Genomic DNA, 16,539 nt, shown 5'->3' on the forward strand with positions numbered 1-16,539 from the left:
TAATGCAGGAAAAGGACACTTTCATTTGAGTAGTAAAATATGCTTTATTGTCTCAGTAGTTTGGCCAATTTTGGTAAAGAGATTGTACTCTGGCACATGGCGTCTCATGGGACCTCATATTTTTCAGAGCTCTCCCACTATGATGGGAACTCCAAATACCTTTTGTCTATCAGTTTTCCCACTCACCACCACTCGTGTCATTGTATACCTCCATGCCACCTTCATCTTTCATCTCCTAGCCAAACCATAATCTTTATTCTCCATCAGTGGGGATACTTGTCATAATAGATATCATTTTGATGTCACTTTTCCACCATTGGAATACTTTACTTTTCTTAGAAAATTTTATATACCTCCTTTGGCACTTCTACTACTTAACAGACTACTTGTCAGTGAGTACTTCTGTAGTCAAATAATATCAAAGGAAATGATTGATTAGAGCTCTGTTTTACAGATGAACTAAAAGCAGCTTAGGAAGATTCAGTAACTTGCCTAGGGTCTCCATAGTTTCTAAATGGTAAAACCATTCTTAATCCCCTATCTTTTGACACACAAATCAAGTATACTTTCTGACACTGTGTTACCTCTACCAGAAAGTTTTTACTCTCCAGGATTATAAAATCAAATATGCACATATGAATATAAATAAAAACTAAAATGCCATTTCACCAAGTCATGCATGGTTACCGGGAATAGAGGAGCAGCAGTGTTTTAGATTATTTATGAAAACACATGGAATGAAATACATAATTGTGAATGCTTTCTCTTGTCCATTTGACTTACATCAGTTATTTACTCATTTTCTCTTAAAGGTACCACAAGTTGATTTGGGGCCCTCATAAGATGGATTCCAAAGGGAATGTCTCTGGAGTTCTGATTGCAGGTGGTGAAAATGGAAATATTATTCTTTACGATCCTTCTAAAATTATAGCTGGAGACAAAGAAGTTGTGATTGCTCAAAATGACAAGCATACCGGCCCAGTAAGAGCCTTGGATGTGAATATTTTCCAGGTTAGACTTCTGATGTTTATTCATAACTCTTGAGACATGCACTGCTTATTTGAAATAGGCATACGAATCTGCTGTGCCTCAGTCTTGGAACTGAAAGCTAAAAATGTGTGCCCATGCAGGCTGATGAGTGAGTGTATTTTCTTGAATAATGGGGGGTTCAGAGTTGGGATCAAGGTAAATGATGATAACTCCATGGAGGGGATCAGGCAGCACAGAATCAGTCAGTCTACTTTTGCCATCATAAGCATAACTCAATGTTAATTATATTAATGTATAGGTTTGCAAATATCTTGAGTTAATAGAACATTAGAGCTTAACAACTGAAATATGAATATTATCTTAATAAGAAAGTTTAAAATAGTTATTTTTCTTATATTATAAATAAATACTTAGGGTATAGAAATACAACCTGCGCTTCATTTCCGTAGTTTATGGTGCTGGCTCTTTAGATGAGATAGTTTGGTGCTTTGTGAATTAGATTAAACAGCAGCTGCTTGCTGGGTGGTGTCTTAGGTTATAGGCGGCTACAACCGTAGAATTCCTGTTTTCATAGTCATGTGTCAGTTGATGAAAAAACTTATGAGAGTGAATAATAAAAGATGAAAGCCAGTATATGAAACCCATTATCTTCCTGTACTTCGTGTCACAGGGTTACAGTCTTTTTGACCCTAAAGGTATGCAACAGAGATAACCTAGAAGTACTGCCACCCAGAACAAGATTGAGTGTAAATGCACCAGAAAGACGTGAGGATTTAAGACAGGAGACTTTACTAGCCCCGTATGGGTCTGGCAGCAGAAGCTGGCTTTGAGGTATCCGGAGATAGATACCATTATTTTAGGATTCAGTTATTTGTCTGAAAACAGTAATTGATTTTGCCTGTTTTTTATCTCTCTCTCACAATCAGGTCCCCTTCCTGCACAAATGATACTCCCCACATGGTTGCATGATTGTTTAACAATTCAGCCGTATAATTATTTTTTAATCTCTTGTATTTTAATATCAGTAGACACACTGTCTTCTTGGTGAAATAAAATCTTACAGTGTGCTTCTTTGAAAACCCATTGTAGTTTCAGATTATTATCCATAGCATTTAGGAATTCATGAGTTTTGGTTCTTTAATTAAGTAGAAAAGTTGTATACCCTAAAATTGATAGAACGTTCTATCTCTGAAGTTATTCAGAGTTCTCTTAATTATTCTTAAATGTTGTTTCATTATTAATTATTTCTTATTGCAGACTAATCTGGTAGCCTCTGGTGCTAATGAATCTGAAATCTACATTTGGGATCTCAACAACTTTGCAACGCCAATGACACCAGGAGCCAAAACACAGGTATTGCATTGATTATGATGTAATCAAAAGAACCAGTTGATTCTTTAACACTTTATTTATTTCATTTTTTTCCACACAAAATATATTTGTTTAAAATCAGTGTTTAGATGTTACTGATTTTCCTTCAGTATAGCAAAATTTTGGTAAACATGTTCTTCAAAGTGTCAGTGAGTCCTTCAACAGCAAGTATTTATTCAGTGCTAACCACCCAGCACTGCTTTGATGTATTCGACATGCAGTGATGAATAAAAGAGACAAGTCTTGGAATACTTTTTAAATACAAGAATTTATATAGTGTAGTATTTTATGTTATATAGTATTTTGATGATATCTAATCTTGGAATAAAAAGCGTAGACTAGAAAGGAAACTTATTTTTTAAGAAAAAAACAGCTCAACCCCTTTCCTGTGCATTTCTATAAGTTAAGAAAGAACAGTCTTCTGCTTGCCTCTGTGAAGTTTATGGTCTATACACTACTCAGATTGAGGAGCCATTAAAATGGATCCCAACATTCCGGTTATCTTGGAGGTGGTATAATGATAGCATGTGATCTACCATTTATTTTTATTTTTTTAAAGATTTTATTTATTTATTTATTTATTTATTTATTTGAGAGAAAGAGAGGGAACACATGGGGGTGATAGGCAGAGGGCAAGGGAGAGAGAGAATCCCAAGCAGACTCAGGACCTGAGCTGAAATCAAGAGTCAGACACCTAACCCATTGAGCTACCCAGGCACCCCTAGGCTGTAACTTTTGCTCTGCTTAGTTGTCCATTATACTGATCAATGTCTACTTTGTAGTTCATTATCTACCTTGTGGGAGTTGCAAATTAAGAAAAAGTGCTTGATTTATAGGAGGAGCTTAATAAACGGATGGTGAATGAGACAATATTAAACGAGGTAAAATACTTGAATTGGCATGTATACTGAGCTTTAAATTGTATTATATTTATTGAGAACTTATGAATATAAAAAATTTGTGGAATAAATAGGTCAGATTTTAATTAATTCGTTTTTTTAAAAAGAAGGATCAGATTTTGTACTTAATTGGATCATAAGTGAGAAATGGTTTTTAGTGGTTTCTTCCTTTTTAGCCCCCAGAAGATATCAGCTGCGTTGCGTGGAACAGACAAGTTCAGCATATTTTAGCATCAGCCAGTCCCAGTGGCCGGGCCACTGTATGGGATCTTAGAAAAAATGAACCTATCATCAAAGTCAGTGACCATAGTAACAGGGTGAGTACGTGATTGACTTGTCATATACAGAACCTTGTTGTGTTCCTGCTGTAGCTATTTCTATATTGTCAGTGTTGACAGCACATCAAACTTTGTAATGTCAGTTGCTGTCTATTCATGGACCAATCATGTTGGATCGAGGTTTTTCCTTGGGGAAGATAATAAAATTTCTGATAAACCATGTTGGATACTGTTAATGATGAAGAGAGAGATAGTTAATTAAAAACCTATTCCATGGTATACTGGTTGTTCTTACTTGACTAGCTTTTTCTTTTTCTTTTCTTTTTTTTTTTTTTAAAGATTTTATTTATTTATTTGACAGAGATCACAAGTAGGCAGAGAGGCAGGCAGAGAGAGAGGGGGAAGCAGGCTCCCTGCCGAGCAGAGAGCCCGATGTGGGGCTTGATCCTAGGACCCTGGGATCATGACCTGAGCCGAAGGCAGAGGCTTTAACCCGCTGAGCCACTCAGGTGCCCCTTGACTAGCTGTTTCAAAGCATTATAGCAACTTTTTATCTTTAGCTTTCTCTAGAATATATGAATTTTTCCAGCTAGTAATTATATGACTGTGAACTTGTGGTTTCCAGACTCCTGGCTTCACCTTTTCTGATTAGCCGCTACTTAATGAGCTAATATCTCCCATTTGCCCGGTAGATGTAGCTGTACAACACATTAAATTTTTGACCTTACAGATTCCTTAATACTATGTCATAATGTGCTATTAAATAATTTAGACATAGTTAAATGGCTTTATCTTGTTAGTTTGTTTTTCATTACATTGTTTAGTTTGATATTTTAAAAACAAGTTTGCCTAAATAAGAGAATACATACATAACTTAACAATAACCAAGGTGGGGGGGGAACAATAACCACAGAAAACTGTTTAGAAAAATATTTCTTCAGGATACTGTTTTTCAATGAATTAGGAATTTTATTATTATCTTTTTTAATATTTTATTTATTTGACAGAGAGAGAGAGAGATCATAAGCAGGCAGAAAGAGAGGGGAGGAAGCAGTTTCCCTGCTGAGCAGAGAGCCTAGCGTGGGGCTCGATTCCAGGACCCTGGGATCATGACCCAAGCCGAAGGCAGAGGCTTTAACCCACTGAGCCACCCAGGCGCCCCTGAATTAGGAATTTTAAAACAAATTTTAATTGAATAAATTATACAATAAGCATTTCCATTATCTTTTGGAACATTTAGTAGGATCTGAATGTCCAGGTAATTCTTAGTAATACTGTTAATTTATTCCATGTAAAAATTTAAATGGTAGCTGTTGCTTTAGATATTCTGTCTTGATTTTGACAAAATAGAGGAAAGGTATGAAATTTTTTTTGTTATAATCTTTTTTAAAAAAAGATTTATTTATTTATTTATTTATTTGAGAGAGATACAGCACGCTCCATGGGGGAGGGGCAGAGGAGGAGAGACCGGAGAAAAGCAGACACTCCACTGAGTGTGGAGTCCCATGTGGGGGCAATCCTGGTACCCTGAGATCATGACCTGAGCTGAAACCAAGAGTCAGACTTCTAACTGACTGAGCCACCCATGCACTGTTACTATAATCTTACCTGTTTTCATTTTTCTCAAAAGTATTAAATTGTACTTAAATTTATATAAAACTTTCCCCCCAGTTACAGTATTGACCATTAAACTCATTTTTGGTATAGAATTATTCTGGTCTAGAATGGTGCTGTGTATCGAATAGCTGGATGAACTGAAAACATTAAAATTTTTTACTTTTGGGGCGCCTGGGTGGCTCAGTGGGTTAAAGCCTCTGCCTTCGCCTCAGGTCATGATCCCAGGGTTCTGGGATAGAGCCCCATATCAGGCTCTTTGCTCCGCGAGGAGCCTGCTTCCCCATCTCCCTCTGCCTGCCTTGCTGCCTGCGTGTGATCTCTCTCTCTGTCAAATAAATAAATAAAATCTTTAATTTTTTTTTTTTTTTTTTTTTTTTTTTTACTTTTAAGAGTACTGTTTAAGGCTGTTGAATAAAATTTCATAGTTTTTAAAGAGATAGCATAGTTTGAAGGTTGCAAATGCAGGCTCTGGAGGTAGCTGTCTGGATTCAAAATTTAATAGTTTTAGGTTTTGTTTTTTCTTGTGATTTTTTAAAAATCTAAGCCTGACCTGGTGTTTTCTACTATTTATTTCAACAAAGGCATGTTCCTCAAGCTCATTTTGGCTCTTCATAAAGTAATAGGATTGATACATTGTGAGCCTTCACTCTCCGCAGATGCATTGCTCTGGGTTGGCGTGGCATCCGGATGTTGCGACTCAGATGGTCCTTGCCTCTGAGGATGATAGATTACCAGTGGTCCAGATGTGGGATCTTCGCTTTGCTTCCTCTCCACTCCGTGTCTTGGAAAACCATGCCAGGTATCATGCTGTTCTTCTAAGGAACTTGATTCTTTTATTTTTAAAAATACATTTACTTATTATTTTTGAATTATCAGATAATTGTTTTTAAATTAAGGAATCTATTTTGTCTCTGTCTTGTAAAATTCAGTATAAATTATATATATTTGAAGCAATAGTCATCAGATTTTCTGTTCTCAAAAGTGGTAGCCAGTTCATATCATAGTCATAAAAAATGTGATAAAGGGTTTTCCACTCCTTTTTTCAGTTATAATGCATAGATTAAAATTCCAGTATACCGCAACATTTTAGGACAACTCTCTTGACATTATCCAGTTTGATCTTTATTAGCATCATAATACTGATAGTCTTCCATAACATTGAAGGACACGCAACAGTTTGAAAGTTTGTTTTATTTCTAAGCTTCTATTTTAATTTAAAAGTATTTTTGAGAAATTTGGGTTATTCTGCTGTTAATTTAATTTTATTTATTTTCTATTTTTTATCATTTTTTTAAAGATTTATTTATTTATTTTTAAGAAAGAGAGAGCGAGAGCCTGAGAGCAGGAGTGGGAGGGGCAGAGGGAGAGAGAACCTCAAGGAGAGAGCACAGAGCCCAGCTTGGGGCTTGATCTCACAATCCTGAGATCACAGCCTGAGCTGAAATCAAAAGTCTAACCCTTAACCAACTGTGCCATGCGGGTGCCCCTGCTTTTAATTGTAATAAATGTGCAGATTCTCTAAAAAGATATGAGTGGGGTGCCTGGTTGGCTCAGGTGATAGAGCGTGCAACTCTGGTCTCTTGGGTTATGAGTTCAAGCCCCACGTTGGATGTAGAAATTACTTTTTTTTTTTTTAAATGGTTAAAAAAATTAAAATTAAAAAAATTAAAAGATTTGCAAATTTTCTCATGTTAGGTTTGGTAGCATTAAATTTAATTGTAAATTAGCATGCTTCCTAACATTGATATTCAGGTACCCACGGAATTTATATGTATTTGTTTAACAGTTTTAAACAAGAAACATCCCTTTTAATGTTATAATATTTACTGAGTACTTTTGGACTTTCTTTCTTGTTTAAGGATATATAGACTAAAGCTTTAAATCCTATTTTCCCACTGGGTAGTGGATTTGCACACTAAGAGGCCTTAAAGTTTTTGACCTCTCCTTAGCTTTATGTAAAGGAGAAAAGAGTCCAGTAAAATGCAGTCCTGTTTAGATGTTATTGCTTCAGTCAGCATTTTAGTGAAGAAGGGATGATTGGGATAAATTTTAATATTTTTCCCATGTTAGATAAGGTTTTGTTCATTCATTCAACATGTACTTCTTGAACATGTGCTCTGAGCCAAGCACTATACTACGATTCAGTGATATAACAGATAAAAATCCCTGCCCTCGGGAGGTTTACGTAATAGTGGGAGGACACTGACATTTGTATAATACATGAAGTGTACAAGCACTGTAAATATTAAGTCAGTTAATCCTCATGACAAGTCGATGGTATAGATGCCATTAGCCCATTTTACGAATTGGAAATTGAAGCTCAGTAAGGTAAACTTGGCCTAGATCACATAACCAGTCAAGTGCTGACTTCTGATGCAAACATTCTGATCCTGGAATCTGTGCTCCCTTTTTTTTTTTTTTTAAGATTTTATTTATTTATTTGACAGCGAGAGAGGGAACACAAGCAGGGAAAGTGGGAGAGGGAGAAGCAGACTCCCTGCTGAGCAGGGAGCCCGATGTGGGGCTGGATCCCAGGACCCTGGGATCATGACCTGAGCTGAAGATAGACGCTTAACACCTGAACCACCCAGGCACTCCTAGAATCTGTGCTCTTGACACTATATCTGCTGCCAGTTTTACGTGTGATCATAATTGAGCAAGACAGAAGACCACACGGAGCTGCAGGAGCAGATCAACTCTGATTTCTCAGTTTTCTCCTTCTAATAATACATGCAGGAGGTGGCTTAGATGAGATTTAAGGTCCTTTTCTGCTCTATAATTCTGTGATTTTTTTTTCTTTAATACTTGAAGAACATAATGTTCTTTTTTTTTTTTTTTTAAAGAATTTATTTTATTTATTTGACAGACAGAGATCACAAGTAGGCAGAGAGGCCGGGGGGTTGAGGGGCGGGGAGCAGGCTCCCCACTGAGCAGAGAGCCTGACTCGGGGCTCAATCCCAGGACCCTGAGATCATGACCGGAGCCGAAGGCAGAAGCTTATCCACTGAGTCACCCAGGCACCCCCATAAATGTTCTTTAAAATGTGATATTAAATATGTATGAATTTCTTTAAAAGGCATTCTTTTTTTTTTTTTTTAAGATTTTATTTATTTATTTGACAGAGAGAGATCACAAGTAGACGGAGAGGCAGGCAGAGAGAGAGAGAGAGAGGGAAGCAGGCTCCCCACTGAGCAGAGAGCCCGATGCGGGACTCGATCCCAGGACCCTGAGATCATGACCTGAGCCAAAGGCAGCTGCTTAACCCACTGAGCCACCCAGGTGCCCCTAAAAGGCATTCTTGACACGCTTGAAATTCTTGACATGCATGATTGGATTCTAAAGGGGGAGCAGTTAGAAAGTATATTATTGATGCAGTTGAAAATTTGGATATGGACTATATATTTTAAAATACTGCATGTAAATAAATATTTTCAGTATGTAATTGTATTATGGTTATGCAGAAGAATGATTTTATCCTCAGAGGTAAGTGTGGGGGTGATGTTTCATAGTATCTGTAATTAACTCTCAAATGGTCAGTGTATGTATGGAGAGAGAGGGAAAGCCCCATGTAGTAAATGTGGCCAAACCAGTGAGTCAAAGTGAGGAGTATAAGGCCGTACATCATACTGTCCTTATAATTTTCACAAAGATTTTAATATTTTAAAAATAAAAGATTAGAGGGGCGCCTGGGTGGCTCAGTTGTTGAACATCTGCCTTCGGCTCAGGCATGATCCCAGGCTGCCTGCTTCTACCTTTCCCTTTCCCTCTCCTACTCCCCTGCTTGTGTTCCCTCTCTCACTGTCTCTCTCTCTCTCTCTCTGTCAAATAAATAAACAAAATCTTTAAAAAAATAAAATAAAATATTAGAAACAAAAGGCAGTCTTAAACAATTTGGGTTCTCATCCTATACAGTGTTTTCCTGATTCTGAGAAGATACTGAATATCTTCTTGGTGATCAAAGAGTGTACACATTCCTAAGTGGCTTTCCATAAAGATTATATGAAATTATAGTTCTGTTAGCAACATGTGTCTCCAGAACCTAGACAGGAATCATTTGGAGACTTGGTTTTCTGAAGATTAAAAATTTCTTCACCTTGTGTTTTTTATAGGGGGATTTTGGCAATTGCTTGGAGCATGGCAGATCCGGAATTGTTGCTGAGCTGCGGAAAAGATGCTAAGATTCTCTGCTCCAACCCTAACACAGGAGAGGTGTGAGGAGGAACCATTTCTCAGACCATAGCTACTATAATATATTTTTTTAAGATTTTATTTATTTATTTGACCGAGAGAGACAGTGAGAGAGGGAACACAAGCAGGGGGAGTGGGAATGGGATAAGCAGGCTTCCTGCTGAGCAGAGAGCCCAATGCAAGGCTCCATCCCAGGACCCCGTGATCACGACCTGAGCCAAAGGCAGCCGCTCAATGACTGAGCCACCCAGGCACCCCACTATCATAGATGTTATTGGTAGCTGAATAAGAAATTTTCCATATGGATTCTTTAGTGCATTAATATAATTAAGGACATGGAGATAGAGATATGTGTGAAATGTTAATCTAGGAGAGATTTTATCAGGAATATTATTTAACCCTCACCTGTTTCATCCAAGAAAGTCAGCCATTGAAATAGTATATTCGAAATTAGTAATCATCCCCTACGCCCCATTTCTGATAAAAGGTGTTGACCCACACTCAGAAATACTTGGTTTGATTTATTTAATGTGTGATCTCTGGAAATCAGTGTTTTTAAAGCAGGAGTGTTCAAGGTTTGGGTCTTTTTCCTACCTTACCATTCCTGAAGAGCCTCTCTGATTTTTGGAAATCAGTAGTTGTATGTTTTTAATTTCTCTTCCGAACTATACAGCAGGAATATACTTTATAATACTTGTCATATGTTCTATACATAGAAATTTAGATGTGGGAAATTTATTTCTTTTCAATATAAATGTTATATAAATATAACTTAATTGCTTTTAATTACTTTAAATTAATGGGCAAAAAAAATCTCTTTAAGTATTTTAAAAATTATTTTTTCAGTCGAATGAATGGTTTCCATCTTTTTAGTATTGGGCAAGAGACCATAGATTTTTGTTTTTTAGGTTTTATTTTTTACTTCACTTTTTTAGAATTTTATGTATTAGGGAGAGCTCACACACCAGTATGGGGGAGGGGCAGAAGGAGAGGGAGAAGCAGGCACCCCTCTTTGATAGGTTTTAATCTATAGAAACAAGCACTTTTGTTATTTGATTTGTGGTTTTAAGTTTTCTAAAGTTAGGGGAGATAGGAGATAGGAGAAAAAAAATTAAAGTTTTCCCTCATATGTTTGTGGACCGAATAATAAAATCTTGCATTTTATACTGTGCCTTTCCAAGTGAGTTCAAAATCATGGAAATTACTGTTCTAATTTTATCTGTTCTGTGATTTGATAAAATGAATTTTGCTTATGATTAGTTGTGTGTGCTTGGACTTTGAAGCCATAAACTTTTAGTACATGCTGGAAATAAAAAGTTTATTAGATTTTTTTATTCAAGTGCAAATTAGGAATAGAGCAGTGATTTAAAGAACATGAATAATGAGTCTTATTGACCAATGTAAGCCTTAAAGGTGAGTAAGCTAGGTACCTTTTTACTTAATTCTGTTTTCTTATAAAACAGAACATTTAAAATATCCCACAAAGTCAAAGTTAGTTTGACTTCTTAAAACCATAAAACCAGGGTGCCTGGGTGGCTCAGTCCATTAAGCATCTGCCTTCAGCTCAGGTCATGATCCCAGGATCCTGAAATCTAGCTCCTAGTCTGGCAGGCTCCTTGCTCAGCAGGGAGTCTGCTTCCCCCTCTCCCTCTGCCCTTCCCCTTGCTCATGCTTGTGCCCTTTTTCTCTCTCAAATAAATAAAATCATTAAAAACAGACATAAAACCTATCCTCCTGTGAGCATCAGTTACCATCACACTGAGTTAGCAATAATTATTACGTTGTAAAGGTTTTAGATCGACCACTTGTTTACAGTTTTTCTGTATTTTTCTCCTTCTAAACTGTTTATGCTGAACGTGTTTCCGTTCTGCAGTAAGATAAATGATGTATACATGGTTTTGCTTGACTAAAAACCAAATTTCTCAGTGAATTCTTCCTTCTTGAGGTTATTTTTCACTGTGGTTTTCAGGTAGCCTAAATATGACTGTCTGGAGCTTGGCAAGCAGAAAGAGTCGGGCAGGAGACTGTTCTGTCTTAGAGTTTCAACGAGCGGATTTGTTCTGGCCCCTCCGGTGCATCTGCCGCTACCACCTCAATAAAAACAGAAAAACCTTAGTTTTTAGTACGTGCTTATTCTAAATCTGGTCACAAGTTTGAGGAAGCATTCATTTTTATCGTAACAGCTTACCGTAGTGGACTCCTTTTGTACTTTAGATGAATTGTTACGATTGTTTTTCCTGGTTCAACAAACTTTCTAAAAGGAAGCGTTTTGTTAAGCTGCGCACGTGGATCATACTCATTCCAGTGTTTTGGGTGTCAAGTGGCTGTACTGTTTTCTGACCTTTGTTGTCATCGCCTAGGTATTGTATGAACTTCCCACCAACACACAGTGGTGCTTTGACATTCAGTGGTGTCCCAGAAACCCTGCTGTCTTATCAGCAGCTTCCTTTGATGGGCGGATCAGCGTGTATTCCATCATGGGTGGGAGTGCAGATGGCTTAAGGCAGAAACAAGTCGACAAGGTAATACGAAGTGTTAAGATTTTCAGTTATAACACTTGAAAAATACCATCTTACTGTCTAATTGTTTTGAAGATGACTTTACTAATCAGGGCTACTGACTGATTGGATGCTCGTCATAAAAATATTTCATGGGTATGACTTGAAAACATGTGACAATCTCGTATAAGTTACAAATTCTCATGTAATTATATTTTTTAGCTTTCATCGTCCTTTGGGAATCTTGATCCCTTTGGCACAGGACAGCCCCTTCCTCCATTACAAATTCCTCAGCAGACGGCTCAGCATAACATAGTGTTGCCTCTGAAGAAGCCACCCAAGTGGACCCGAAGGCCTGTTGGAGCTTCCTTTTCCGTAAGTGCGTTCGTTTCTGCGGTCGGTCAGCGTGGAGGACTTCTCTTGGTAAAGTGCTCTTAGAGGGTCACTCAGGTGGAAGAGGATTGAGATGTGTTTGTAAGTTTTTCTCACTCAAAATGGCTTCTCAGAAAAAATGGGAACTACTTCTTTTTTTTTTTTTTTTTAAATTGTGGTAAGATATAGATGACATAAAATTTACCATGTTAACCATTTAGAAATACACAGTTCAGTGGCATTAAGTACATTTACGTTCTCGTGCAACTTTTACGCTGTCCATCCCCTTATTAAACTTCAATCTTTTTTTTCTTTTTTTCTTTGGAGGGGGATATATCTGTGTATTCTTCCTTCCTATTCCTTCCTTCTAATTTTTTTTAATTGCCAATTTCTTTTCTTTTTTATAGTAAAAAAACATGTATCATAGAATTTGCCATTTTAGAGGCGCCTGGGTGGCTCAGTCGTTAAGCGTCTTCCTTCGGCTCAGGTCATCATCCCAGGGTCCTGGGATCCAGTCCCACATGGGGCTCCCTGCTCAGCAGGAAGCCTGCTTCTCCTACTCCCCCGCTTCTGTTCCTTCTCTCAATGTCTGTCTTTCTCTCTGTCAAATAAATAGATAAAATCTTAAAAAATGGGGCGTCTGGGTGGCTCAGTGGGTTAAGCCTCTGCCTTCGGCTCAGGTCATGATCTCAGGGTCCTAGGATCGAGCCCCACATCAGTCTCTCTGCTCAGCGGGGTGCCTGCTTCCCACCGCCCCCCTTCGACCTGACTACTTGTGATCTCTTTCTGTCAAGTAAATAAATAAAATCTTTTTTTAAAAAAACTTGCCATTTTAACCCTTTTTAAGTGTGCAGTACAGTATGTTAACTGCATACATTTATTGTGCAACAGATCTCCAGAACTTTTTTATCTTGCAAAACTGAAACTCTTTTCCAATTAAACAACAACTGCTCTTTTTCCCTTCTCTAGCCCCTGGTAATCACATTCTACTTTCTGTTTCTGAATTTAACAACTTTAGTTACCTCATATAAATGAAATCCTGTAATAACTGTCTTTTTGTGATTGTTTTGTCTCACATAGCATAAGGTCCTCAAGGGTCATCCATGTTGCCGTATAGGACAAGATTTCCTACTTCTAAAAGGCTGAGTAATAGTCTACATTTTCTTTATGCATTAATCCATCAATGGACATTAAGGTTGCTTCCCCTTCTCGCTAGTGTGAATAATGCTGCGGAGAACATTTGTGTGCAGTTATGTCTTTGAGATCCTATTTTTGATTCTTTCGGATATATACACAGAAGTGGGATTACTGGATCTTACGGTAATTCTGTTTTTAATTTTTTGGGGAACCTGCAGACAGTTTCCCATTTTACTGCACCATTTTATACTCCCATCAGCAATGCGCATGGGCTCTAATTTCTCTACATCCTTAGTAACACGTGTTATTTCCTGTTTGTTTACATAACAGTCATCCTAATGGATATGAAATGATACCTCATTGTGGTTTGATTTGCATTTTCCTGATGAGTAGTGATGTGGAGCATCTCTTCATGTATCCGTTGGCCATTTGTATGTCATCTTTGGAGAAATGTCTGTTCAAGTCTTTTGCCCATTTTTTTTTTAATCAGGTTGTTTGGGAATTTTGTTATTGAGGTGTAGGAGTTTGTTATATATTCTGAATGCTAACTCTTGACCAGATAAATGATTTGCAAATATTTTTCTCCCATTCTGTATCTTTTTTACTCCGCTGTTTGTTTCCTTTGCTGCACAGAAGCCTCATTTGTCGATTTTTGCTTTTGTTGCCTGCACTTTTGGTGTGACGTCCATATCATTGCCATATTAATGTCCTCGAACTTCAGTTTAGAAAACCCTGGCTGTCCTTACAGACCAGAAAGAAGAGATAAAGGCCTTTCCTAAATATTCTTACTACGCTACTGTTTTTAAGTCTGACCTAGAACAGTCTGTTGTCCAGTGTTGGGTCACATTCTTCATTCAACCTAGAGGTACAAGAAAACTTCATTTGTGCTAATATTAGTAGCTAAAGGGTATTTTTTAATAGCTAAAATGTATTTACTTACTGTATTTATTAGTGTGCCAGCCACTGTTCTAAGCATTTTACATAAAGTGTAACTCATTAAATTCTCACAACTGCCTTATAAAATAGCTACTACTGTTACCCCATGTTGTAATAGAAAGGCACAGAGGAATTAATAACCTGGCTAATCTTACAGTTACGAAGATTTGAGCGCTTCTCCTGCCAGTCTAATCAGATGCCTATTGTACATAACGATGAGAGTGAGTCCCTTGGTAATAATGCCTAAAACAAAGATATTAAACTTACATTATTTGGGGCACCTGGCTGGCTCAGTCAGTAGAGCGTGCAACTCTTGATATTAAGGTCATGAGTTCAAGCCCCACGTTCGGGGGTAGATTTAAGTAGATTACTTAAAAAGATAAAAAATTTTAAAAGCTTATATTATTCATTTTCCCAGTCATCATAACAGAATTTATACACATCGTAGAATTATGTATATTTAAACCTTTTTCAAAACTGAATGAATGATGTCCTCTGCAGTTACTGTTGAGTGCTTGCTATCATTCTTCTATTAATCAGGCTCTGGAGTTCTCTTTCGACTTCTTATGTTCATTCCTCAGGTCCAGACACTGCTCTCCTTATAAATCTCTTGGGTTTAATTCTTCCTGTTACTTGGCTGTTACTCTGCCTAATTCTTCGTCTTCTCACACTGAACTGTTATTTGATTGTAACTTGTCTGTTCCCCTCCAATCTATACTACATCTGTCTAGAGTGATCTTCCTAAAATAGACCTTTGATTATGTCACTCATAAATCCATTCTTTGGATTTAATTAATCTTCTCATCCTTCTTGTTTACTCTGTGTACTCCTGCTTTGGAATCTTTTCTTTTGTGACTTTCCTTTTTTTTTTTTTACTGAATACTAACCATTCATCCAGTTAGTTCCTTCCTTCTCTAAGTAACTAAAACAATTATTATTAAAAAACTGTGTGCAGGGGCACCTGGGTGGCTCAGGGGGTTAAGCCTCTGCCTTTGGCTCAGGTCCTGATCTCAGGGTCCTAGGATCGAGCCCCACATCAGTCTCTCTGCTCAGCGGGGTGCCTGCTTCCCCCTTTCTCTCTGCCTGCCTCTCTGCCTATTTGTGATCTCTCTCTCTCTCTGTCAAATAAATAAATAAAGTCTTTAAAAAAAAAGTTATAAAATAAAACTGTTGAACAAGGTTTAAAAGAAAACCAAAAGGTACAGAAAAGATGCCCCAATATAAGCTTCTTGAGGACAGACTGTTTCTCAGGTACGTTCCAGTGCCTGAACTGGTCCCTGACAAACAGGAGATGTTCGCTTTGTATTTAAATGTCTTGAGTGAGAAGTGACCGTCTTTCCGTCCCCATTCACCCTTCTCCTCTGGCCGGTACTGGAGTATTATAAAGCTGTAAATAACACTCTTCTCTCTTACCCGTACGTGTTTAGAACCACGTGAAAGACGGAGATCCAGAACAGCAGCTCTAGTGCGGCCATAGGCGGGCGCGGAGGCTCTCGCTCAGACGCGCAGCCGCAGCGGCCTCGTAACAAGCTAGAACGTAGCCTCCGGAGAGCTGGGCCTTCTGTTTGCCGCTCTGTCCCCAGGGTCCGATTTCGTAAGCGTGTTTGTAGCTTCACCCTGTATTAGGCGGCCTTACCAACCTAGTTACGGGCAAATCCCGTACCCTCGGCCTTCCCTTGAAGGTGCAGGCAGCCGATGCGGGGACGTGGTCTAGGCGGGGAGACAGCTGTAAAAGGAAGTGCCGAGGGGCTGGTGTGAGGAAGCCTGCTGCGTCTCTTCCCCAAAGGATGCCAGTCAGTCCTCCCCCAGGACAGCGAGAAGGACAGAGAAAGGCTGGCGGGTTTCCTCCTCTGCTAGTTCCTCTTACAGAGTGCAAGGAAAATGCCCTCTGTGGACATGAGCGGTAGAATGTCAGAGGCCCCTCCAGTGTCTTTCGGTTACCAGTGAAGTTTTAGAAGTCCGTGTTGTCTTTAGGATTATCTTTATGAATGTAAATAATTTACCTGAACATCCGTGTCTCGATTTATCAGCTTCATGTAGTACGAATTGAAACTCTTCTGTGCAGTAATGAATTAGTGCACTTACAGACTTCCTTCCAGTTTTTCCAATTTTTTCCCTTTCCAAATTTTTTACTTTTGCCAATTTTTGTAAATCACATTGTTTTTATATTGTTAAGACTTTAAAAATTTTTTTACTGTGTTCAGTACCAATATTTAAGTTTTGTTTTGGTCAATTTGAAAAAATGATGACTAA

At 38.0% G+C, this 16,539-nt stretch overlaps 1 protein-coding gene across 18 annotated transcripts in view; it reads left to right on the forward strand.

Moving 5' to 3' along the window:
• The window catches only part of SEC31A (SEC31 homolog A, COPII coat complex component), an 84,445-nt gene that overhangs the window by 12,745 nt on the left and 55,161 nt on the right, over positions 1 to 16,539 (forward strand). For all 18 annotated transcript variants that reach the window (XM_032879173.1, XM_032879439.1, XM_032879354.1 and 15 more), the window contains exons 4-10: positions 813 to 1,011; positions 2,248 to 2,343; positions 3,437 to 3,577; positions 5,812 to 5,954; positions 9,265 to 9,364; positions 11,704 to 11,865; positions 12,064 to 12,216. In XM_032879173.1, coding sequence (XP_032735064.1) covers positions 813 to 1,011; positions 2,248 to 2,343; positions 3,437 to 3,577; positions 5,812 to 5,954; positions 9,265 to 9,364; positions 11,704 to 11,865; positions 12,064 to 12,216 — 994 coding nt within the window. The remainder of the gene's footprint in view (positions 1 to 812; positions 1,012 to 2,247; positions 2,344 to 3,436; positions 3,578 to 5,811; positions 5,955 to 9,264; positions 9,365 to 11,703; positions 11,866 to 12,063; positions 12,217 to 16,539) is intronic.

This window comes from Lontra canadensis, unplaced genomic scaffold (genome assembly GCF_010015895.1).
Source record: "Lontra canadensis isolate GAN:19392208 unplaced genomic scaffold, GSC_riverotter_1.0 scaffold1, whole genome shotgun sequence".
In the NCBI taxonomy this organism is placed as follows: Eukaryota; Metazoa; Chordata; class Mammalia; order Carnivora; family Mustelidae; genus Lontra; species Lontra canadensis.